This window comes from Polyergus mexicanus, unplaced genomic scaffold, assembly GCF_030449975.1.
Source record: "Polyergus mexicanus isolate NDT 795.1 unplaced genomic scaffold, iyPolMexi1.0 SCAF_13, whole genome shotgun sequence".
NCBI classification, from domain to species: domain Eukaryota; kingdom Metazoa; phylum Arthropoda; class Insecta; order Hymenoptera; family Formicidae; genus Polyergus; species Polyergus mexicanus.
The window spans coordinates 9148117-9174210 of NW_027223333.1; the positions used below are offsets into that span (position 1 = coordinate 9148117).

At 36.8% G+C, this 26094-nt stretch overlaps 6 protein-coding genes across 12 annotated transcripts; 3 read left to right on the top strand and 3 right to left on the bottom strand.

The window, feature by feature from the left end:
• The first annotated feature begins 3051 nt into the window (after positions 1-3051).
• LOC138938883 (protein Wnt-5b) lies at positions 3052-8975 on the top strand. Its single transcript, XM_070306241.1, has 8 exons — positions 3052-3210; positions 4144-4247; positions 6924-7189; positions 7296-7476; positions 7677-7788; positions 7950-8052; positions 8241-8408; positions 8551-8975. The coding sequence occupies exons 1-8, from the start codon at positions 3109-3111 to the stop codon at positions 8736-8738; spliced, it is 1224 nt and encodes a 407-aa protein (XP_070162342.1). The 5' UTR covers positions 3052-3108; the 3' UTR covers positions 8739-8975.
• A 1169-nt stretch (positions 8976-10144) lies between these two features.
• Positions 10145-11246, bottom strand: Mrpl18 (mitochondrial ribosomal protein L18). The gene is made up of 3 exons (XM_070305918.1): positions 10949-11246; positions 10691-10804; positions 10145-10589 (listed from the first exon to the last, which is right to left on the bottom strand). The coding sequence occupies exons 1-3, from the start codon at positions 11149-11151 to the stop codon at positions 10358-10360; spliced, it is 549 nt and encodes a 182-aa protein (XP_070162019.1). The 5' UTR covers positions 11152-11246; the 3' UTR covers positions 10145-10357.
• Positions 11247-11281: 35 nt separating this feature from the next.
• Positions 11282-15723, bottom strand: LOC138938720 (GPN-loop GTPase 3). Of its 2 annotated transcripts, XM_070305917.1 has the most exons (6): positions 15562-15723; positions 15194-15219; positions 14898-15091; positions 14112-14819; positions 11527-12978; positions 11282-11323 (listed from the first exon to the last, which is right to left on the bottom strand). In XM_070305917.1, exons 2-4 carry the CDS (start codon positions 15215-15217, stop codon positions 14237-14239), a joined length of 801 nt encoding a protein of 266 aa, XP_070162018.1. In that variant the 5' UTR covers positions 15218-15219; positions 15562-15723; the 3' UTR covers positions 11282-11323; positions 11527-12978; positions 14112-14236. The 2 variants fall into 2 exon arrangements, with proteins under 2 accessions (XP_070162018.1, XP_070162017.1); XM_070305916.1 differs by lacking the exon at positions 11282-11323 and having other exon boundaries at positions 11396-12978; positions 15194-15264.
• Positions 11351-14126, top strand: LOC138938719 (PHD finger protein 12). Its single transcript, XM_070305915.1, has 5 exons — positions 11351-11678; positions 11832-12031; positions 12104-12378; positions 12517-13535; positions 13654-14126. Exons 1-5 carry the CDS (start codon positions 11631-11633, stop codon positions 14035-14037), a joined length of 1926 nt encoding a protein of 641 aa, XP_070162016.1. The 5' UTR covers positions 11351-11630; the 3' UTR covers positions 14038-14126.
• Positions 15724-16526: 803 nt separating the features above from the next.
• LOC138938692 (transcription factor IIIA) lies at positions 16527-18551 on the bottom strand. Of its 5 annotated transcripts, none has more exons than XM_070305878.1 (5): positions 18508-18551; positions 17874-18092; positions 17690-17793; positions 17235-17572; positions 16527-17135 (listed from the first exon to the last, which is right to left on the bottom strand). In XM_070305878.1, exons 2-5 carry the CDS (start codon positions 18051-18053, stop codon positions 16690-16692), a joined length of 1068 nt encoding a protein of 355 aa, XP_070161979.1. In that variant the 5' UTR covers positions 18054-18092; positions 18508-18551; the 3' UTR covers positions 16527-16689. The 5 variants fall into 5 exon arrangements, with proteins under 5 accessions (XP_070161979.1, XP_070161982.1, XP_070161981.1 ...); XM_070305881.1 differs by having other exon boundaries at positions 18518-18533; XM_070305880.1 differs by lacking the exon at positions 18508-18551 and adding an exon at positions 18361-18499.
• A 75-nt stretch (positions 18552-18626) lies between these two features.
• Positions 18627-25635, top strand: LOC138938857 (uncharacterized). 2 transcript variants are annotated; one of them, XM_070306202.1, is made up of 7 exons: positions 18627-18648; positions 19797-19887; positions 21256-21459; positions 21538-21679; positions 21889-22088; positions 22174-22326; positions 23084-25635. In XM_070306202.1, the coding sequence occupies exons 3-7, from the start codon at positions 21305-21307 to the stop codon at positions 24423-24425; spliced, it is 1992 nt and encodes a 663-aa protein (XP_070162303.1). In that variant the 5' UTR covers positions 18627-18648; positions 19797-19887; positions 21256-21304; the 3' UTR covers positions 24426-25635. The 2 variants fall into 2 exon arrangements, with proteins under 2 accessions (XP_070162303.1, XP_070162302.1); XM_070306201.1 differs by lacking the exon at positions 18627-18648 and adding an exon at positions 18970-19453.
• The last annotated feature ends 459 nt before the right edge of the window (positions 25636-26094 follow it).

Here is a 26094-nt window from a genome sequence, read left to right on the forward strand (position 1 = left end):
AGCCGCGAGACTACTCGCGGAAATATTCGCTCTCGGATGAGATATTTTACGCGATGCATCATCGACGATTTGCATGGGAGCTCGTACGACGACGAGCATTTTCAACCGGCTCCGAAGATAGGTGTAATCACCGCGAGGATCATCATTTCCTCGCGTTTAGGGATGCGCGAGAGACGCGTGGGATAATGATGGTTTGCAATCCGGATCTTGCCACGATCGACAGATGCGGCCGGTTGTTGTTGTTGTTGTTCCATTATCTTAAATCGGAGCAGTTGCCATTATCCAGGACGATTACCATTCGATTGCGCGAACAGAAAAGGACTCGACGGCGGAGGCAGTCCTGATTTTTATTTCCGCGAAATGTTTCTGAAATTAATCATCCCGACATTTTTTTTTTTTTTTTTTTTTTTAGTTTTATTCCGTTTTTATTATTTGATATTATCGAGCGATATTAAAATGCGATCGTATTATGAAATACTATATGCCTGATGCATCGTATAAATATCTGTTTGTAGCCATGCGAAATAGGAGTTAGCAAAACAAGTTAAATTTAAATTAAATTTAAAATAAAAATTTAAATTTTGTCTCGATTCATTAATAATCACCGTTTGAAACTTAACTTGGTAAAAATATTGAATTGCATTATATTATTCGATTAAAATTATGTCCTAATATCCATATCAAATCGACGATATGTGACGACGATCGTGTGACTTTTAAGTTGATAAGCTCATAAAACGCGTCATGACTGCCATTATATTTGTAATAACAATCCCCTCGAGAAGATAAGACGTCGTTTCTCTGATACTTCCCAATTAAAAGTCGGTTCTCCCGGGATAAATTAGCGCGGCTGTATGTTAATAAGGTATCTTTACGAAAGCGTCGTAAAAGTTATGAGTTACGATTGGATGGAGAGTACCCGGATAGTATCCTACGCATGTATAGTGAGTATAATCAACGATTACAATGTCCGACGAAATGGCTTTTGTATTCCTTTTACGTTCTTGTAAAAAGGGGGCTCTCTCTCTCTCTCTCTCTCGCTCTCTTCACGTACGAAATTACTCTTCAGCGTCGTTGCAATCTTTTTGAGAACTCTCCACTCATCTCGGTCGCTTTCACTCGTTTAATCGACCGAGATTTTAGCAAATATATTTTCCGCGACGCTAGACTTTTGCGAAAATATAATCAGCGATGTAATTTTCAAAAAAAAAAAAAATATATATATATACCCCGGTAAAATTATCCAAATATTTTAGGGGAATATCGTAAAATAATGATAATATTTTATACATTTAAAGTGTACAAAGAGTTTTACACTTTACACAAAGCCTTTCATCGCTAATACCTTTACTGGCAAAGGACAGAACGGTTTCTCCAACAGTTTGCATTTCTAAAGTTAACTGGTTTTTCTTCTCGGTTCTCCGCTGGATTGTTCTAGTATAAGTCGTATTTCCTCGTGCAGGTTGTATTGACAATCGTCGACCGGTCCCTACTGTACTCGCGTACCCCCCTCCGTCTCTCCGCCCCCCCCTTCTCCCATGCTTCTCCGCGTTCAGAGAGGTTCTCTCGGATCTTCCATCTTCTCCCGTGCTTTCCTTCTAGCCTTCCTCCACCTCTGCCATCTCCCTTCTTCCTCTTTTCTGCCGGAGATCCCTTCCTCCTCCCCCTTATCCCTATGTCCTTTCCTCTTGCCGCTCTCTCGTGGCCTCTCGTAGGCTCTCGTTTTCTTCTGCGTACGTGTATCTCGAGTGTGTATACCGTCCTTAGCTTCCAGCTTCGTTAAGGGGGCTCGAGCCGTCGTCTTGGCGCTCTTCGTGAAAATCTAGAGCCGATTGCCTCTTCGGGGGATCATATCGTTCGACGCGACTTTCTCGCCTCGTCTTATCTAGTAAATACAATTAACGGGTCTGCCTGCGCGACGATTCTAATCCGGGTCTCATCCACGTCCGTAAGATTCTTAAATGACTTGAGTGTCATTTGTATTTTCCTACTTGCCTCCTGCATTTTGCGCGATTTCTTCACTCAAAGACTCTCCGTCACTTGCATCTCGCGAATCGGCGAGATCTTTGTCGGATAAATTCGCTAATAAAGAGCGAGGTCTACAACTTTATAAGTTTATTTTAAATGCGACTCCCAATACTTATATATATGCGTATCTTCGCCCGTTCACGATCACATTTTACGATTCGGCAGCCGATGCGTTGCCGGCTCCCGTCTCAGGGATTACGCGAGCGAATACTCGAGTAGCCAAGTGCGTCGTTAGGCATGTGCGCCTAATATCAAATATATTCTCTTTCTCGCTTATTGCGCTCATTATAACTGCGCGCGTGCAGTCATACGGAATCGGCGATTAGCTCATTTCGTAAGAAACGCACGCGGCGTTTATTGCAACCCTATATCGCTTAGCCTTTAGTGCGAGATACTTTATGGACGCTGACAATTCGCGCGCCCGGTTCACGCTTCCACGCGCGGATACCGAAGATCGCGCGCCGTTTACATTCCCACACGTGATCACAAATGCATTTTATACGCCGGCTAATATCGTCGACCCGCGGATCGCGTGGGCTAGATAGACGGCGATGTACTCTATATAAGCACGCGCGTGTGTACACGTGTATATATGCGTGTATACCAGTTCCATGGGACAGGGACGTGTATAGCTACCGTGTATGGTACGAGTTAGTTTTATTGATACAGGAAACCCTATCGTTTCTCGTCTCTTCCTCTCCTATAAGAATGAAAATATTACAAGAGTATCAAAGAGAATTTTTTAATTATTATCATCTCGAAATATTTCCAAAATATATAGGGTGTTTCTAATCGCGTGTGGAAAAATTCGGGAGAAAGGATATTTATATGAACTTTTTTTTTTCCAAGGAGGACACGTTACGAGATTATTTAGGAACATCCTGTACATCAAACGTATTAATTATTCGATTAAATTAAAACGCTTTAAAGTAACGCTGTCGCTACAGACTGTTACTTTAAAGAGCTCAAGTTCACACTCGATCGTTATTTACAATACAGTTGTAACTTGACGTGATACTTGACGTTGACGAAAATAGACGGAGGTAAACGCATGTTATTAGTTGTGCTCATCGGGCTCGCATGTTTCAGCTACGTCACTGTTCCCGTGTGGGTAGCCGGAGCCCAGCATCGCCACGGGCTGACCTCGGAACGGAAAGACACCCAGAGTCCAGGACGATTATGGTACATCGGTTCGACATTACACCTTGCGAGCGCCTGGACGCGGCACTCTACCCTGCGTTCTCACGTTGCACAAACTGTTGATACAAGTCACGGGGAGTCGAGTTACAATTCGACAAAGTTCATAACTTGGCCCCGCGTCACACTGTTGCGCCTTTTAATCACTTTGGAACACGCGTCTATCTGATGGACGCCGAGAGGGACTAGACGAGAGTTCTCTCTTTCTTCGTCCAGATATCTTCGCGTACGTTATTGAGTCTGATAACATCGAGCAATGGCTATAAATTGTCCCGTTCTAAATCATCAAATGTTCCGTCGATGAGTGGATAGTAATTGATGCAATTTGCAGACGCAGACTCCTCTTATCTTACTTTAAATCTTCAAAGTAATATGCGACAGACACTGCGGCCTCGTATTAAACACACATGGTTTCTTTAATTAAATTTTGGAAACTTGTATGTATATAAAGATTTTTTTTTTTCTTTTTTCTAATCAAACATTTTGTCAGCGACGAGTCTAGAGAAGAATTATATTTTAGTATACTTTGTAATATCAAGTTTGTATATTGTAATATTTTTAATTTTTATCTCGCGTGTTGAAGACGCACGCGAATATAAATATTCCGAATTTTCGAGTCTCGCGGGCAAAATAATCAGAAATTGCAATCAGGTCGGGACGTTTAATTAAAAGGCGATTTTTTTCCCCTCGCCATCGTGAATTGCAGCGGCCGTGATGCATCGATTTAACCTTGATTTCACCGTCGCACCGTCGTGATCATCGTTTCTTTTTTGTCGCCGCTAAACCCGATTTACAGCTTACAGCGGCTAAAGCGCACCGGTCCTTCGTAATGAAGTAATTAATACGCGAGCGCGTGTTGTTGAGACGCACGCTCAGCGAATACAAAATTGTAACATTTTTTTTTCCCGATGCTTGCAGGGTGAAAAAATGACGATACGCAGCAATGGTCTACTCGTGATACTGCGATCGCTGATGATAGCCGCCGCAACAACCGCCGCTTCGACGGTACCGGGGACCTGGATGTGAGTATCTCTTTCGCGGCGGGATCTTTTTTTCTTTCTCCAATCGGGCGATCGCGCGCGTTAAAGAGATGTTAACTGGTCTTACCCGCGTATTTATAGTTAGACGGGACGCGACTATTTTTTTCATTAGGCTCGCGCGACTCTTAAAATAAGCCGGCGTCGAAGGACAAGGGGTGCCCTACATAACGTCGATCAAAGGATAAACTAACGGCTATGGGGTGGCTGTCGTTCTTACGGTGGAAGCTCCATTATCCGAACATGGTTTCACTGAACTTTCGATTATCCACGTTATTACACTGTAATCTTCAATATCAGCTCGAATAATTGAGATTTTGTTGCGTATGGAGATGTGATTAAAATAAGCGAATAAATATGAATTTTATCGCTAAATTAATCTATCGAATTATCAAACGAATCGTTTACTTTAAAAATAATTTTTACTTCTAATTGTTCTTCATTAAAGAGGGATGATCGCTAAGTTTGGCCTTGTGATTGAATTCGCATTTATCAAAATTATACAAAAATATTTCTTCAGTCGTATACTTGTCGATTCGCGATCACTTCGCGACTTTAATTGCGAGGTAAATTAAATTAATACGTTACAAAGAGATGTGAATCGAGAGCGGGCAATTTTTCACGCGCTTCCTAATTTATAGGCCTTTGTGCTGGGCATGGGCACAACATCGTGGGAATCTTCGGTGCCCTCGAAAATCTCTCCGCGAACTTGTTCCCTACGTCGTTTGTACCCCGCCTCGCTCGGAGTGTGTCTAATCTTTGAATTGCCATTCTCGCCCCCTGTGTTCTACCCCGCGTGAGCATGACCAATCACCGAATGGTCCCGAACGCCCGCGCTCCTTTGTCAGCCGGCCGGGTCGCTCCAGACTTTCTTCGCGTCAAAATTACCTCTGTATCCCCGCATCTCTCCCGAGAAAATCCTCGTCTGTTCTTTTATCGGGATACGCTTATATAAACCACACGTTATATTACAGCGACAAATAATGTTCATCGGGCTTCGACATATTTATATCGGCGTAGCTCTTCTTATCGGTGCGCGTAATATTTATGTAATTCGATTAATCGTCTCGCATCCCTCGATTATTCGGCTTGGTCGTTTATACACAATCTTTTTCATTGCATTGTCATTTACGGCCGATTGTCTTGGGACACCCTATATATATGCGTGCACACCGCTGTGCGCGTGTAGCTGTAATCTCTTAGAAGACGCGGGGCATTATTTTTCGGACCTGCGGCCCACGACGCGAGCGACGATGGTACCCCGCGCGAACCCCGTGCGTGGGCCGTACCCCGTCGAAATATTATCGCTCTTTCTCCCCCTCTTGTCCCCCGGGTTCGCGATTGTCCGCGCCATTGTTTTAGGGGAGTGTAAAGCCAATGATATATCGCCGCTAAAGCGTGTTCCAGAATATTAATGTCGTCTATTACACGCTCTCCCTAGACGCTCGCGCGGACTTTTACGACTCTACGCTCGATCGCGGTGATACTTGGGGACGGACGCTTACGATACCTCGATGGAACGAGCCTTTTCCGATACCGTCGAGACTAACGTTTTCTTTTCACCTCGTATTATATCTGAGATAATATTTTCAATTAAAAAAACTTTTACTTAGTTTAACACGCTAGCGCATATAACTAAATAAATGTGATTATCCTCTAGAAATTTCCAAGTAATGCACGCTATCGATACATCTTAAACGGGTGCGTCGCGTCGTCGACAACCCCGGCAAGTATTCACCTGAGTCACGCTCGGACAGGTCCTCCGAGCTGCACCAAGTCACCGTACAGGTTGTCGTGGCTTACCGCGTAAAATCGTGGCCGGCCGAATGCAATCGAGAAAGATTGTCGTTTGGCCCCGACGATAGAAGCTGCGGGATATAATAGAGGAATTTATTTCACCAAGTTGCGCCAATCTTCAAACTTGTCTTATCCAGGAGGCTTTATCCAATTATTTACGTGAATATGAGCGTAATGTTTAATTTTATACAAGGTGTCTTTTTATCGAAAACATTCTATATATTTTCGTCGTTTCCAATATCATGAGATCATGTGTAAATTAATTAAATCTTATATATGAGATATACGCAGATACGTAGCGAGTTGCATAGGATCGACCGGATGCGAGCGAATCGCACTGATGATTTCGCGGAGGATATTTATCAATGAATCTCTCACAAGGATAAATATGGAAAACGATGCGAGCCGTGAAGACGCTATTGGAACCTACGCTCGCGACAGTCGCCCGTTTCGAATTACAGATTAGTGGGCCCTTCCCCGGCATCTCATCCCACCGGCCTCGGCTTCTGTCTTTGACGGTGCCGTTCCATCATTTCGCTCGGCTGACTCACAAATGCCGCCATTAAGCGAGGAAATCCAAGGGCTGCTCCGCGCCCACGAACGCGGGTCATCTTGCACCGAATTTGTATAATCGGCGTAACAAATCTCTAGGAGTTAGGGATCCCACGTTGTATGTAGCGTCGGCGAAACGAAATATCCGTGCTCTTGCGTCGCAATCGATAGAGTTTTGGAGCGCCAAACTTTGTTTAAGCGACGATGTCAGCATTCTCTTTGAAAAAAGAAAACAAGATATAAATTTTTTTTAATACGATATTATAAGTATGAAACTATTCTGACAATTCTCTATTTTATATAACTTGACAGAAATCTGGGTCTACGACATTTTCCACAATTGGAAGCGGCGCAGTCGATGGAGGCGTTTGACGCGAGTGCCTCCGAGATTTGTACCGGCCTGAGAGGATTATCTCAGGGCCAGGGAAAGCTCTGCCAACTATCCGTGGATCACATGTCCAGCGTGACCAAAGGTGCGAAATACGGCATCGCGGAGTGTCAGCATCAGTTCAGAGACAGAAGATGGAATTGTTCCACTGTCCACGACGAGACTGTGTTCGGTCCGATGCTCAGAATAGGTCTGATTCGATTATACCTTCGGGAATTTTATAGTCAGTCCAAAATATTTATTTTTTGAATTAAATTTGTCAAACACACATACATGTTGCATTTGTTCGTTTACAGCGAGCAGGGAAACTGCGTTTGTTCACGCCATCACCGCCGCCGGGGTAGTTTACTCCATCAGTCGTTCTTGCCGAGATGGTCAACTGTCGTCGTGCGGCTGTTCCAGGAGTAGCAGGCCTAGAGATCTGAATCGCGATTGGATCTGGGGCGGATGTGGGGATAATCTTGAGTACGGCTACAAGTAAGTGCACTTATTCGAAGTATAATAATTCACCGAATAGACATAAAAATCAAACGTAACTAAATATAATATATAATTATTATTGTCATCATATTATTCATATAACTTTTCTCTAGCCATTGTTTTAATTCACATTTAACATTTTTTGCAGAGTACTTGTATAATATTAAAAGTAAACGACTGTTGTTCACGTGTTTCAGATTTACGCAAGCATTTGTTGACGTGCGGGAGCGCGAACGTAGTTTCAAGAGAGGCAGCCGAGAGCAGGGCAGAAGCTTGATGAATCTACATAATAATGAGGCCGGTCGCAGGGTAAAGTTCGTTCTTTTCTTAGCCTGCACGTGTGAGAAATGTCTTTTAAATGTCGCATCGTTAAACGCGCGAAGGCGCTCTTATCGATTTTTCACAATTCAATACGAATTCGCTCAACTAAAGCCGCCGTGTCACGAAACTAATAAGTCGTTCATCCGCAGGCCGTCATTAAAAGGTCCAAGGTGACATGTAAATGTCACGGCGTTTCCGGAAGTTGCAGTCTGATTACTTGCTGGCAGCAACTCGCATCGTTTCGCGAAATTGGTAAGTCTCGATGCGATTAATATCTACTATCACGATCTACGGAGCAATGTCTTTTGTGATCATAAAAATATTTAAAAGGCCGTTCAAAATAATGTCATGCATTGTCACGAACATTTCAAATAACAATATTATTTAGAACTTTTTTTTTATATCTGTGTAAATAGCGTTATAAGTTTTGATATTTTCAGGCGATTTTCTGCTGGACAAGTATGACGGTGCGACTGAAGTCAAAGTCAATCGACGGGGTCGCTTGTCGATGCGCGATCCGAGATTTTCCGTGCCTACTGCAAATGATCTGGTCTATCTGGATGACTCGCCAAACTATTGCCTTCCGAATGATACTTTAGGATCGCTAGGTAATACTATCTTTTTCTTCCTCGTGGATGTTGTATCTTTTATCAAATTTCTTTGTTCAGTTTGAGTCGAGAAGAAATATTTTTAAACATTATTTTCTGGATGATGCTCTTTTCATAATTATTTAAAATTATTTTATAACAGGCACGCAGGGCAGGCTATGTAACAGAACTTCCTCTGGCATGGATGGTTGTAATTTACTTTGCTGCGGCAGAGGATACAATACGCAAAAGTCGACCATCAGGGAGAGATGCGCGTGCAAATTTCACTGGTGTTGCTTCGTCGAATGCAAGACTTGCGTGAAAAATATCGATATCCACACTTGCAAGTAAAGTGTTACTATTTATTCTTTTTTTATGACTCCTTTTTTGACTTATCTTCGCACTATCGAAGGTATATATACGTGTAATTAACGGTGTCATATTCTGATAACAGTGGCATTATTGTTTTACAGTCAATGAGAGAGAAAATTATTGTATGATATATTATACTTTCTTTAAAAGTACTTTCTCTCTACTACACACACGCGCGCGCGCGCGCGCGCCCACACGTACTTGATATATATATATATATATATATATATATATATATCCATCGCAAAATAAAGACATCCCTTTTTTCGTGAATGTGTATGGATATCTATGCAGTATTATTACCGCAAGTTTCCGAAAAATCAAAAAATCGAATTTTATCAAAATATTAGATTATTTATATTATTAATTTGTCTCTTTCTTGTAATTGCGGCCTATAAAAAAATTTAAGCAAATGTCAAAGAAGTTGACTTTTAATTGTGTGTTTATAAGAATTGAGTGCAAACAAATTACTATCAAATTGACAGCAATTTGTTTGAATGAAGATAAATGGAAAGTCGTATATAAATTTAAATTGTATTAAAATATATTGATTATTACACACATTCAATTAAACAATTTTAGATATACACAATTTAACGATAGCAGATCGAAACGTATATCTCATATTGCTTTATTCTGTTTCTTTTTAATGTAGATGAATATATATTAGCGATCCAATTATACGTCACGCGATACATGGATAAATTTTCTTCCAACTTTGTGATTTTATCACTTTAGAAAGTAGTTATAAATTATTTAAAGTGTTTATTGCGTTTTTATTTATTTGTTCCGAGCAAGCAGTTTAACTTAATGATCCGCGAAATAGTGCGCATAAGTGAGTAATGTGTATTGCGGATTTTGATAGGCACTTAAAAATACTGTAACTAGAATCATGTCTTAATATAGAATATATCATTATTACAAATATCGGTAGCGACAAGAAAAATATTCCAGATACAGCTGAAGAAAAAAAAATCCAAAATTATTTTTCTAATTACCATATACAGAATGACATGGGAATAGCTCTGATGATTATATATGTATTATGTATTCATATAATATAATACTTAAGCTATATATTATATACTATATACATATATATTGACATAAACTAATATTTATCAAATTTACATTCAGTCTCTTGATAAATCTAATGAATTCTCAGAATTCTTTCTATATCAATCTGTATATGTACATGTATCTAACTTAAATTTTCTATTGTATAGTTATTATGATAAGTAAAATGTAATAACATTCCATTTATATTATAAATTTTATTACCATATGACGCAATGTGTACTTGCCTTGGATAATGATATGACACTTATAAGTCAAATAGTATTATATTTTTAGATTAGATGTTTATTTAATAGTGATATAATTATTTATTTTTATTTCTTATAATGAGATATCATAGTGTACAAAACTTGGCATTTTGCAGTGGTAAATACTACAATAATATACACACAGTTCACACCAACCTTAATTTCATTTACTTGTCACAAGAAGCATTGTTAGAACCAAATCATTTATATAATACACACTTTATTCCTTGTATTTATTTACATTATCGTGTAGAAAAAAAGATGGTATGCGTATTATTCATGAATCTCCCATGGCTTTTCTGGTCTACACCTATCCCAAGAATTTGGATACTTATATACTGATGGTTCAGTCAGATGGATTCCATTATTCTTTAACTGTTTAATTAATAATTTAGATTTTTCTCCAGTTAACTCGGCATCAACTTCCATTTCGCAAATCCCAGCCTCCAAACAACGCCGAGCTAACACGCATCCCACGTTAATATAAGCCGAACCATCGGTACTCCTAAGAACATTCATATTATGTCACTAATTATTTGATCAACCTAACTGTTGACGAAGAATAATAATAAAACATAAGATTTAAATCTAAGTAAATATCTGTACCGATATAATTGCTTCTTTAATGCCCATTCCATGCTAGAGGCTGTAATGATCGGTCCATTTTCAAAGTGGCGGACTTCTGCAGTAATGTAACGAGGTTTCTTAATCAGATACAGTCTATAAACCGAATAAAGATTTTTGAAATTATAATTTTGAATTATAAATTAGAATGATCAAAAGATTATATATATATTTATAGTGTATGGTGTGTGTGTGTGTGTGTATATGTATATAGCAAGGCAGTTGAGAAGCATGTCTTACTTATGCCAATACGTTCGTCCGGGTACGTCGAGATGATACCCTTGAGGTTTCCTTGCTATCCTCAGTCGCTCTAAATTTCGCGGATTTCGGTTCTCAATCTTCGTACATAACTCGATCAATTCCGCATTACTATGCGTCTCTCTGCGTGATTCCACGCGGAGTAACACGCGTGCAATGCCGGCACGTACGTTTGCCGAGTACATTGTCGCTTCCTTTATAATTTTGCAATTATCGTCGCTGCATAAATGTCACATCACATGGACCTGATGGACGACGGACGATGGACCATGCGATCATAGCCATATGCCCATATTGCCCATTGACATGCGGGCTGCGGGCTAAATTTCTCGCGCAAGCGCGGTGTCAATAAAGTATCTAGTACCAGAGAGAAACTTAGAGAAATTTCTCTTAACAAAAAGATATGTTACACCATGTTATACATATGTGAAATATTAAAAATGCAACTCTTTTAATAAAAGAAATAGATAATAATAATACATAGTTTAAAATTTTTTGACTATTATTTAATTTTGATATAACCATTTAAGGGGTCGCTACAAACGTTATGATATGCTTACCATATATATGAATTTAATGGGATGAGAGAGAGTAGATATTTTAATTGATAGAAGACGAGGAAATAATTCTCCGATTATTTGCTAAGTACTAGTGCAAATTTCAAATGAGTACCGTCGAGTATGGTTTCCCGACGATTGGCGGATTAATGCCGGTAAGCAAAGTAAACGAATCTACCACTATATGATATAGAACTTTCTCCTATAAGAGATGGGGAGAAAATGTGCACAGTTTAATTCTGCAGTCTCTTCAGCCTCTAGTTCTGAAAGAAATTACATGCTTCTAAACTTAATCGTCTTTCCATTAGCAAATACAAGCTCTCATAGCACCACCAGTATCCGAAGATTCCAAGGCAGCTAAGACAAAGAAGGAAAAGGAAGAGAAGAAGCATCCGTACTTCAAGAGAAGAGGTCGCGGTCACAATCGTGATTTCTGTGATGCTTGTAGAGATGGTGGAGAGCTCATATGTTGCGACAAATGTCCAGCCTCCTATCATTTACAATGCCAGTAAGTGCGCTTATGGTATGACTGTAATATATGACTTGTGTGATACGAATATACTTAAACTGTTCCTTTTAGCTATCCTGCAGTGGATCCTACAGATATTCCTAATGGAGAATGGTTGTGTTACGCCTGCCGTTGTGCTTCTAAAAGAGAACTTTTGGATAGTAAAGGAAATGAAAAAAAGAAAAAATCTGCATTGGAAGTACTAGCATTGGCGGCTTCTTTAGTAAATCCAAGAGAGTTTGAGTTACCCAAGGAGTTACAATTGCCTATAATGTTCCCTGGAAGTAATAAAATGGATTATGTATCTGGCAGAAGAGGTAAACAGTTTAGTTCGTCGTACAATAATGGTAAGTGGATTAAGATTATGATATGTTATTTTGTCTTTTTCTGTAAGAAAAACATGTATACTTTGAAGTATCAGTTGTTATAATTGTTTTAGATTAATCAATATATAAGAAATATCAATATATGATATTCTTTTCCAGTTGGAAAAAGTCATTGCTTGGATAGCAACTTAATGGTTCCACTGCCAGCCCGTTTATGTTTCGAATGTGGACGTAGTTGTAGGAAGGCTCCACTAATCGCGTGTGACTATTGTCCATTATATTTCCATCAGGATTGTTTGGATCCTCCACTGACTGCCTTGCCTATTGGCAGATGGATGTGTCCCAATCATCCAAATCATTTCATAGATCAGAATCTGTTGACTTCTTGCAGAGTGACAGAACGCATAAAACTCTGGGACAAATATGCCAATCAACCAATAGATCAGCACGCAGTAAAATTAGACTTTTTGCGTAAAGCACGCACTGCCAATCCATTATTTCGCACAAAGGTGAGATTAGAAGGTCGTCCAAGAATAAAAGTTCCTTGCAGTGTAAAGTTCCATTATGAGAATCCGCCGCAATTAGATCCTGTACAGTTTTCTCAAGACAATCTTATATGGCCTGTAAAAAATACTGTAGATAGAGATGAGCAACGTAGAGATTCTGAAAAGGTAGATAATAGTAATGATAATTGTATAGAAAGTGAAAAAATGGAAGAAACTATCAAAGTGAAAGAAGAAAAAGAGGGACATGAAACAGCCTCGGATGAGGAATGCGATCGACAAGAAATGTCAGATACAAACGAATATACGAATATAGCAGACAAGATCGCGATAGATAATTCGAAGGAATTTAGTAATCTTGAATTTCATTCAAGATATTGTGGTTATAATATTAAAGAAGGCATCCAGTTATTAGAAAGACCAGTGTTGGAAGCATTAGCACGACAGAGATTAGAACAGGTATTAAATCCAGATGGGGAGAGTTATGAAACAATAAATTGTCATAGAAGAGCAAGAGCCGTATTATTTTCTTTAAGCCCTAAGCCTAATCCACCAGTTTTCATAACTCGTAGAACCTTCGTTATTGGCAATGGCCCCAATTGTGACTTAGTTTTATCCAATTATGGTAATTGTGGATTTACATCCTCCAAACATGCAATTATATTTTTTGACGAGGTAAGAACGGACATAATATATTTTTCTTTAAGAGCATTATTTCAGATATTTTTGAAGAAAGAAAATATTATAAAAAATATGTTTTTTCTTTTCTTCTCATTAATATTTTTTGTTACAGGCAACTAAGAATTTTGAATTACTCAATTACAGCGAATATGGAACAATAGTAGACAATGTGTTGTATTCCTGTGATTATACTCGCGGTTTAGAAGAGCAAGTAAAAGAGGAAAAACCTAATAAAATAATAAATGTCACTAAGGAGGAAGAAACTTCTGAAATAATTAAGACAATTTTACACAAGAAGGAAACAACTTGCTTGCAAGAACATGCACACAAGAATGACAAGCTCTTGTGCAAATGTAATGCAAAATATGATACAAGAATCGCCGAGCATTTAGAGGAGGGATGGGAGGGAAGTGCAATTATCGCGCACGGCTCGACCATTACTTTTGGTTGCCTCATGTTTGTATTTAATACATTAAATTTATATGTAGACAGATAAAATATTTCCAAATTGTAAATATCTTCTATTGTACAAACAATTTTATATCAATACAAAGTAAATTATAAATATACCTGAATAAAGAATTGTTTGTAGCACATTTTTCTTTTTTTTAATAATCTGTTAAATATACGATATTATATATAGAGAATTATATGTACACAGAATTATGTAAAAGTTTTTCTTATAAAATAACTTTTTAAGATTCATCCATTTCGTTATCAGGTTCATCAAAATCTCTTACTTTTACATCTGTATCTTCACCATACTGTATAGTGTTGTCAATAATTAATTTAATATCCGCAATATTTTCTTCATCCTTAATATTTAACGGCAAGAAACGCACTAAGCTATAATCTGTTATAATTCTACCGATACTTTCTGTAAGACTGCGATATCTATCATTCCATGGATCTTCTTCCGCATCTGTCAATAAACTGTGTGGATCAGGTTCTATATAGTTGTCCAATCTTTTCTGCGCGCTCTTTGATAACAAGTCCATTTTACTAAGAACATTAACATGTGGAATTTCTAGGTTTATCATTGCACTAAGAGCAGCCAGAGTACCAGATAGAAACTTTGGTGCATCAATCATGAATTGGACATCCATCAGAAATACTCCACATATATGAAAGTTAAGATTTTGCAGCATGGTTATCAGTTGTCGCATTACAGTCATATGGGTATACAATTCAATTTGTCCCGGACAGTCAAATATTATATAATCATCGTCTACATCACCCAATTCCTCTGTCAGCCAGGTTGCATTTTCAACTAAATATCTATATAAAAAACAATTTTCTTCTATTAAAGTAAACTACAATTAAACAATTGATCCATTCAAGAGAGATGTAACTTACTCCATGCAGAATACAAGCCCACCGTTAGGTCCAAAGTTAAATTCAGCCTCCATTGCATCATCCAACTGAATTAATTCTCTTATATCTGCCAAGGGTTTATAATCAAAATATTCTGCTGCAGGATCTAAATTTACAACATCTATCGTTTTCCTTGATTCAATGGCATGTTGTTGCATAATTGAACAGTAAGTAGACTGTTAAAAATTTAAGATATTAACAATTATTTCATTAAACATATATATATATATATATATATTACTATTCAATTAAAACTTGGTAAGGGATGGATATATTACCTTGCCGGAACCGGCCGGTCCCATTACTAATTGAGCGTATCTCATTTCAATAAGAAATGTTATAAAAGGTTCTAAATATCAAATAATATTAGCTTAACTATAAAGAGATGAGCAAATAAGAGCCAAATGCACTGGATAAGCACTTGTCAATTATGATAATATTACTCAAGTAATATTATTTACACTAATAGAGTAATATAATAGAAATGCATAATAAATACATATTCACACACAACGTGAACACAATTTTAGCGCCCCTCAACCAGCGCATTTGGCTCTTATTTGCTCATCTCTTTATAATTAAGCTAATATAATAAGAAATGTTATATGTATGTGCAAATAAACGAAAAAAATCCAATTTCGTATACCTGAGAAACACGTGTTTGCGGAAATTGTTTAGTTTATAAAATGTGGAAATAAAAATTAAAGAAAATTGTCTTTTTCTCTTTCGCATGAAAAATACAACTGCGTTATTTGTAAACAAAACCCACGTGCTAATATCGCCACGACGATCATGGCTACGACGCAAAAATATCTACCAACCTAAAGGCTGTATTATACTACAGATTACGGGCTTAGTTGCTGATTGACCAATCAGAGCAAAGCAGCTTGCCAGCTGATTGGTTAATCGGCAACCATCAATTGTAACCCCAATCGCAACCGAGCCCACAACCCGTAGCCCGTAGTGTAATACGATCTTAATGCGGTCTTTGACGGCAGCAGCGAATGTTCGAACAATAAGTAATCTTTATAAGAATCTTATAAAGCAAATACTAATTGTTTCCGATAATATTTATCCATTATCTGTCCTCTTTATAATTATTTGATTATTCACAGGGGAAATTAGGAGATGGAAATTTTACAATGACTGATGCAAACTATAATTATAATTGAACGAAATATTAAATAAATAATATATAAATAATAAATTAGTAATGATAAAGATAAAATAAAGATGTAAATATAAAATCGAAGAGAAGAATATCGATGTGTTAAACATAAAAAATTTTTAGTCTGGAAAAATATCATGTCTTTTCAAGTTTCCTAGCGATTTCTTTTTCTCAGACTCTTCCTCTATCATAATTTATCGCGAGATAAATAAATAAATTCCTCCTCTTGCCGATATCGACAACTAATGCTGTGTGTCTATGTATTTTATATCTACAGGAATATTACAAGTAGAAAGGTACAATTTCGAAAAAATAACTGGAGATAATATACATATCAATAAAATTTCGAGGTTTATATCATGAAAATTTAATTTATTATGCAAACATTTATATATTTATAACATTTTATCATTCTAAAATGATATTATTAGTGATTTCATTAATAAATTTATTTATTGATATATATATGGTATATTTTACTATACTATTGATATTATCCAATTTTGTACTATTAAATATTATTAAATATTATATTGAAACAATATACGTAAATAAAACAAATGTCATAATGTTATAATATGCATAGAGGAACAAATTTTGTTATATTTATTGAATGTTTTCAATATTGTCATTATTATTTGTTATCATTGTTTCTCGTTCTATCACCATCTTCTCTAAACTATAGGGCAAGTTTACTCCGATTAATCCAGATAGCATACTCTTCTTAGGTATACCAGCATCTTTTCTTTTCTTTTGCTCTACTTCATTCGATATCCCCCTTTTCTTTTTCTTCTTGGGTTCAAGATGACGTTGAATATGTTCTATCAATTTCTTTTTTGTCGTAAGACCTACAGAACATGTGTCACAATAAAATTTTTCATCAAGATGCTTAACTCTTACATGTTGCTCCAAATTGGACTTGAATAAATAAGTCTTATGACAATTGTCATACGGGCACGATACAACTAATCTATTTTCAGAATGTATTTTGGAGTGTACTTTTAATCTAGATTTACTAAGAAAGATCTTGTCACAATTGTTGCATTTATAATCTGAAACAAAAGTCAAAATATAGAGATTTTTGTTAAAATCCATTGTTTTACTAAATTATATATTTAATTCATATCTCTGTGTAATATTATTTTTCGTACTTGTTACATGTTTAGCTCTTCTATGTGCACATAGAAGTAGCCATTTATCAAACACCTCCGAGCATTCGGATACTGGACAAGGATAACGTTTGGGATCCTTTTCATGTATCTTTCCATGTCGTTTAAATCTACTAATATTTGTGAAACTTTTGGCACATTTATCGCACTTATAAGTCACAGGTCCAAAATGTATAGTTTGATGTTCAGCTAATTGATGCTTCTTACTAAAACTTTCGCCACATTCTTTGCAATAAATTTTTTTATCTTTGCTATGCATCTTCTTGTAATGACGTTTCAAATTGTGAAGATTACTGATTGACATTGAACATTGTGGACACCTAATTTAATAGGACACGTTAAGAGCATTTATAGGAATAAAATATAGATGTAATTTATAAGCATAAATATAAATATAAATTAAATCATAATACATATTGATATATATATACACTTACTGATATACTTTTTTCACACTATTATGCGTTTCCAAGTGTCTTTTCAAATGGCTAGAATTGGTATATGATTTTGTACACTCTGGATGATTACATTTATAAGGTCTCTATTAAATAAAATAACTAGTCATAAAATATTACTATTGTGTATTTAATTATTTCGATTTAACACTTATATAATCATTACCTCTCCAGTATGGGATCTTACGTGCCTTTGCAATCTAGAAGGTCGCAAGAATACGGCATGACATTCAGCGTAAGTACATTTGTACTTTTTCTTGTCTTGTTTATTTTCAATGTAAATATCAGATTTATTCTGAAGATCAGATGCAACACTATCGCTATCCTGATCACCTGTATGACCCATTTTAATGTTTTGTATTTCCCTTAAATAGTATTCTTTACACTGAAACAGTTTAGATATGACATTATCTATAACATTATCACATTCGCAGGACATACAAGTTGTTAAAAAATTTTTATAAATTCCAAAAATTATCTAAAATTTTTCAAATTGTAGAAATAGTTTTAATAACCAGATACAATCAATCTGTCAACTCTATTACATTTTGCATAAAATGAACATAATTTTAAGCATATTTATTTAAATATTCCATATGTATGTGTATAAAGTTATTTCTGACTTATATTATGTAGAAAAAGTATTGCCTCACATAATCCCAATAAAATTCAATTTATATATATATTTTTTAGCATGCAAAACAAGAGAGTATAATAATAAAAAATATTCTTTTTATATTTCTAATTATTTATCTAATTAACAAAAGCCATTGATAAGAAAAGAAGAATAAAAATCACACAGAATGATACAAGGTTAGACCAACTATCGAAATACCACGACCACGTGGTGTTCTTTTACTATTGAATCAGGTTGCGCATGCGCACTTTACATAATTAAACGCTGTAAGCGCGTACGCCATTTATTACGTGTGTGTATGCGTGTATGTATTTGTAATAATTAGCAATATATAAACGGTACAACAAATCGAGTGGTATTATTAAATTGTACAGATCAACGACAGTTGATCGCAGTTGGATGATGTCAAAGTTAGATGTCAAAGTTTTAGAAAAAGTTAAATCAAATTTCGCAGCTCTATAAAAAATAATTTGTTTGTCCGAGTTTTGTGTTATTAATAGAGTATATTTCCTCGAGATGTGACACACGCGATTCTCGACGTGTATAGCTTCTATTGTATTTAAAGTATTGGTATAATTATATCCTCACATGAGTTTTATATTTCGATAGTTTTGAGATTTGAGGATTATCGTGTACGTCATGGTGGAAAGAAGAGTGGGTGTCGCGCGCAACAAGAGAGAGAGAGAGAGAGAGAGAGAGAGAGAGAGAGAGAGAGAGAGAGAGAGAGAGACAGAGCCGGTTATTTTACCCCACTATATCTCGAGAATATTGAGAATCACGTGATCAACCAGGAGAACCCGCGTTGTTCGCCGAAAATCTAAATCCGTCCCAGCCGGGGAAGAAGAGAAGAGACACCCCCGTCTCTCGGCCCGTGTAACGCGAAAGCCGCTCCGAGGATAGTCCGCATAATCGCTCGTGATTCGGGATAGATCCCGCGATCCCACGAGAAGCCAAGCGCGAGTGCGAGATACGCGCGAAAAAAAATTTCCTTCGCGATCCACACCCGCGTTTCTCTTTTTGATTCCCCGGGGAAGGCGCCGGTGGCGACGATTCGTCGCGAGGTCTCTCGAAAAATATGATCCGCGTGGACGAGTCGGATCCAGTGGGAGGTAAGAGAGTGAGGATACGAGACGAAATTTTCGTCGTGAAAAGATTTCGAGGACTCGGTTTCGCTCGACAAATATACGGAAAAGGCGCATCTTGTTTGCGGAGAACATGAATAGCGTACGCTCTTGGTTACTCTAGTAGAATGACGCGAATCTCTCTCTCATTCAGTTAACGATAATTTCATTATCATATATGTATTAAAAGAGATAAGGATGCTAACTCGTATAAAACTCGAATAAAAAATTAGCACCAAAAGTTTGGAAGAAAATGAGTGGAGGATATTTTTAAAATTTTCACGATTCGTCTTTTTGCATTCTACCCTTCTTATTGTACGATTGTTTTCAGAGATCGAGCCCAGCTTCCCTTATCGAGATGTGACGATACGTCGAGGAGTCGAGTTCAAGGACGATTATGACATTCAGGCGGAGCTCGGGCGGTGAGTGATTAAATTCGTCGATCAACGGATGCATATAGACATCGAAGCATCGTGCCAACGACGTGTCGATCACGCGCAATCAGCTCAAATTAATCTCTTGATGTAATCGGCTCGATGGTCCATCCTTGAGATTCTTGCCTCCAGAATTTTCTGAAAGTCGACGAATATGGCGGTTATATTGACATAGTTATATATAATTATTCTAATTTTTAATAAGATTCTCATGTGTCTAGTACTTTCTCGATATATGATTATATATATATATATATATATATATATATATATATATATATATATATTATCACATATATATATATATATATATCTCATACACATGAGAGGTGCACATCTGCGGAATTCAGTGCAAATTGATAAGGAATGCACGCATGGTTGATAAACACAATGTGCTTTTAGTCTCGTATGAGCGATCAAGGACCTACGATGTACCTATAAATAATTCGTTTCTCTCCGCTCGCACACCCGAGTGATGGTACGTATGTCAAACCAGACGGACATTGTGCCTGATGCTCTTGACACCGTTGAACTCGCCGGCGTTGGAATGTTATTTGACAATGAAACGGTTGTCGACACGCGCTCCCGTAGATACAGATGTATAAAAATAACGCAAGCTCTGTAATTATATTATAAAATTAATTAAGGAAAATTAATTCTCTCGTGAAATCGTGAAACATGCTTGATTCTTGAAATCAGAGATGAATCCTCAAATTTCCTTCTTCAATAGAATTGCTTTCCGTCCCTTTTCATTTTCCAAGATATTCACGTTTAGCAATGGAACTAAACGAACTTGCGAAATACTAAAAATTTAATATAGTAATAATGAGAGTTGAGGAATGAATCTCCGGTAAAAGATTCAAGTACACCCTGAAAAAAAAAAGTAGGTCCTAATCGGTAACTGTTCTATTTTTTTAAGCTTTAAGGCTTAATACGATTAATTAATATTTTCTAAATATATTAATAATTAATATATGATATAATAAGAGAAATAAAATAATGATGCGCGATAAATGGATTCGACATTCTTTGAATTAGATATGTACGTACGCTAACTCAACGATTCATACGCTGATTTGGCTTCGTGACAAGTATGTTGTATTCCGCCACGCTGTGTTAGCCAGGGACGCTAGTATACAAACGGTTTTGGCAGGTGTTTATCATTTTCTACGAGTAACTTCCTCTTATTCAAGGATTTTGCGTTCTAAAAATTCTAGCGCAAACCTTACGTCGAGATTCACGCTCGCGAATTCCTCTACAACAAATTCAAGAATACATGTAATATTTACAAAAAGTATATAAATAAAAAATCTTTAATCGCTTTCGATTGATCTTCTTGCTTCGTTCACATTTTAGGGGAAAATTCGGCATTGTCTATCGATGCAAGGAAAAATTGAGCGGCTTGATGCTCGCTGCGAAGGTGGTGAACATCATGAAGAAGGAGGACAGACGGACGGTGCAAAGAGAAGTCGAAATCATGCGGCGCCTACAGCATCCACGATTGATTCAACTATACGACGCCATTGATACGGGGAAACAGATATATGTTGTTTTAGAATTGTACGTTTCTTGCGTGTAAGGATTAGAAAGAGAGACTCGTGACTTGTGCATAATTACTTAAAGTTTCTATTATCTAAGGATCGACGGCGGTGAGCTCTTTGAAAGAGTGATAGACGATGATTTCGTACTCACGGAATGTAGCTGTGCCGTTTTTATGCGTCAAATATGCGAGGGAATTGAATTTATGCATAGTCAGAAAATCTTGCATCTCGATTTAAAAGTAAGTCATTAGATTGTATTGATGATTGCGATACACAATCGATTCTTAAAATAAAACTATTCAAAGTAAAAATATTTTTGTTTGTATTTTTTTTTTCTATATGTAATTATTTATGATATATCTATTATCAATTCGAATTTATCCAAGAATCTTTCTTTCTTTTCTTTACAATTAATCATTATTTGAAATTTATACTTTGTTATATATAGCCTGAGAATATCCTGTGCCTGACGAAGGAAGGTAATAGAATTAAAATCATAGATTTCGGTTTAGCGAGGGAATACGATCCGAATAAGAAATTGCAAGTGTTATTTGGTACACCTGAGTTCGTTGCTCCGGAAGTAGTAAATTTCGATCAGATTGGATTCGGCACCGACATATGGAGTATAGGTGTTATTTGTTACGTCTTGTAAGTATGGGCGATGTGCAAATTTTAGTTATACAAACATTGCTCCTCGTTACGCAATGAATACGGAATATTGTATACATTATAGATTGTCCGGTTTATCACCGTTTATGGGCGATACGGATATAGAAACAATGGCCAACGTCACTATCGCGAAATATGACTTTGATCATGAAGCCTTTGCCGAGATTTCCGAGGACGCGAAAGATTTTATTAGGTGTCTTCTGGTGAAAGACAAGGAGTGAGTATGTTTTCTCGATGCATATAAAATTAATATTATTTTTTTGTATATCCTTTTTAATTCTTTTTCTCCCACCTCTATGTCTCTTTATCCTTTATCCTATTTCCATTTCATGTATCTGTTGCTATTGTCGTGAAAACATTCCTCGTGCTATGCTTTTAATCGTCCTTCCTTATTTTGTGAAAGTGTGTGTATGGTTCACAAACAATCTGCGTTTATGGCTAATCCTAGCTTTCATTATTATCTTATTTCAAATTACTTTTCAATCAATATATATATATATATATATATATATATATATATATTACTGGTCGCTAAAGAAAATATAGGAAAGTGATTCTATTTTGTAATTAAACGTATGAAATACGATCGCATTCCTGATAACTCATAGCTGAAAGTATGTTGCTCTGGTACTATATAGCAGCTATTATTTCACTGCCATTGCAGTCGACAACGACTTTATTGCCTCGAGACCGTCCAAATGTCAAACGGCGAAATAACATCGATATATAACGTTCCGCTCGTCGGTTAGCTAATTTCTCGAGAATTTTGCACTCGGACATATACATATATAGACGCATACACTTACATTATATACGAACCTGCACCTTTTTATTGGACATTTTTTGCACCGCATTCCTTGTTTTAATTGTTCGCTCTTGGATCGCAGAACACATGTGTCTCTACGCGACAAGGGAAATACTATCAAGCCTAGAGCACGAGACCCTCCTCACGACGAGCCTTTCGAATATTTCAGAAAGCGAATGACGGCGGCACAATGTCGGGAGCATCGTTGGCTGGCCAGAAAAATGAATAAAACCAGGAGCGAGAAGGAAGTCGCGGAATTGACGGCGGCCAAACGGATGGCCTTTATTGAAAGTCCTATTGTAAGTGTCATCCGTGACGAGAACGGCAGAGAGGAACTAGACGTGACCAAGGACAATCTCAGGTTGTTCGTCGAGCGCTGGCGAGAACATCCGGATAGCCCATACACGATCGATTCTTATCACTCGGCATTACCGAAAAATCCGCAATCCTATGATCACGACGAATCAGTGTCCCTACGAGGTCACAGTCCCTCTCCTTGCGACAGTCTTCGCAGCAGTAGCACGCAATCGGAAAAGGTGGTGGACTCCGTCAGAGATAATTATTCTACTCGTCTGTTGTCCGTACCGAGTATCAGCTTGTCTTTGGAAAGAAGAGCTTCCGAAGGTACAGCGGCGCGAAACCGTCGCGATCCTGCCAGTCAAATCGCCCTGGCCGAGGAAATTATAAAACTTTCCGAACACTTGCGTTCGATCGCCATGGGTTCGCGCGGCGACGAGAATGATAACGGACACGTAATGGAAGTACAGCGTTCCATCAAGAGGCCCCATGTCGGAAATAATCGTGACACGTACTCGAAGAGCAATGTAACAGTGACCATATCTAGCAACGATAAAGAGACCAACGAGATCACGGAGAAATTATCCAGCATCGCTCGACAACGAAAGCTCAACGGGACGACCTTTCACAGTAGCCGTAGCTTCGATAGACACGACATCGACACAAACCCTGAAAATATCTTTGTAGCTCTGAGGAGAACGAGTATCAGCGATAGTGAGATGTTTGACAGACGCAAGCAAGATCGAAAGTATTCTTTCGAACGGATGACCAACAAAGCGATCGAGGAAAAGTTCAATGGAAAAACGATTGACAGGAAGATGTCCTTCCAAACGTCTTCCGTTAATAAGGATGATAAGGAAATGGACTTGACACCTCCATGGCGACGATCACGTGTTAAGAAATCTTTCGGCGAGACTAGTAGGGATGTGCCAAGGATTGCGAATTTGCGGGATTTGCATAAGAATCTCAACCTCGACGAGCCTGGTAGCGCCAAAGACCTGCTGTTACATCTGTTGGGCGAATGGGAGGATATCACCGCGATATCCTGCGGTGATGGCGGCGCCGGCAGGAAGTCCGTGAGCCTGGACTGGTGCACGGCCGACACGATTGCTAGGAAAACAATGAATTCGTTAGCCGAGTACTTTCAGTCAAAACAGCAAAGAACGAAGTCTCCCGATGTCGCGTCGTCTATGTCATCGTCGATATATCGTTGAGCGTTGTACCTGTTATAAGTTTCGCGTTATAGATATTGCACAATTTTCTTTTCTCTTTGATCGTAAACATTGTTTCGAAGCTGCTGAAATAGTTTGATACTCGAGATGAAATATATATATAATATATAGGGCAGCAATAATATAACTGAAAGTAAAGTAAATCTTAAAAAATTGCGAAATTCGATAAGGAATTGATTTTCTGAAATTCGGAATTACTTCGCAATTGATGAATTTCTTTTTTGTATGTTTTTCTACTTTTATTTATCTTAATTTTAAACAACAATTGCATAGATTTACATAAAAAAAATTTTATATTGCAACTAGATAAAGATGTCGAGAAATTTTATAAACAATTTATAAAGTTTAAATTTAAAAACAATTTATAAATATTTAAAAAGATTAGATGTTTAATTTTACACAAAAATCTCTTCTTTTTAACTCATTATGAGACTCATCTTTCTTTTAAAAATATCAAATAATAAGTTTGGCAAACAAGCATATTTTGTTAATTTTTGTTTAAATAAATAAGTTTTTAAGATTCTTTGTGTGCGTATGTATGTATATATGTGTATGTAGGTGCGTGTATGTGTCTCACTGACGTATTGAATTGAATTGTGTCTGACGCAAAGAATCAAACACGAGGTGAAATACGAGAAAACTAACTTATTTTAATGTATTTTGTAAGAACAAAATTTGCATAGTTCTTTGCTTCTGATGTCATAATTCAATACGGCTTCAATGAGTAAACGGGAGCCTTAGAAGAAACACAAAGAGAGAGATGAATATTTTTTAAATATATTAAAAATAATGATATGTGTGTGTGCGAATAATATAAAGCAGGGAAACTTTTGAACACACGCCCTGTTTAATCTTAAGTTTATCTATCATAATTTAAATCTATTGGGCTCGCATTTATTTCTCGCGAATTTGTTTACGCGATCGAGCAATAAGATAAACTCTTGTAATTTTGTGATATTTCACGTATCATGAAACTTTAATATGCGTATAAAACATTATGAAAAACGTGGATTATAAGACTCTCTTTTTTATTAAATGTTCGAGTACGCTTTTAGAAACAAATACGACCTTAATGGATTCATGTGTCAGACGGAGAGTTAAATATGACTAATAGAGATAAGCCTCGTAATATGAATGCGCTGTTGAATTGAAAAGCTCATATAAATCGTTAATAAAATCTATACGATTATAATTTGTAGCTGAAATTTTTTTACAAAATTTGTGTTTCTATTATGCACCATCCACACACCCTCACAAAATACGATAGTAATTTTTACTTTTCATCAAAATGCTTACAAAATGATTCAATTTTTTTCGAACTAATATTCTATCGTAATGCTTCTAACAATGCAAAAATAGTACAAAAGCTTCTCTTATTGATTTTAAATTTTGACATTCTTCTGTAAAAATTTTGAAGCATTCAATTACGAATTTCTTATTAATACATTATTATTATTATTATTATTATTAATAGCACTATTTGAATATTTGCATATATATCGTAATAATACAATATTAATTATGAAAATTATATACATATATATATATATATATATAATTAAAAAAAAGTGTTTAGATTTTTTACTAACAATAAGTATGACGCACCGAATTCGAGTGAGACTTAAAGAATTGAGAATTGAAGTAATATACA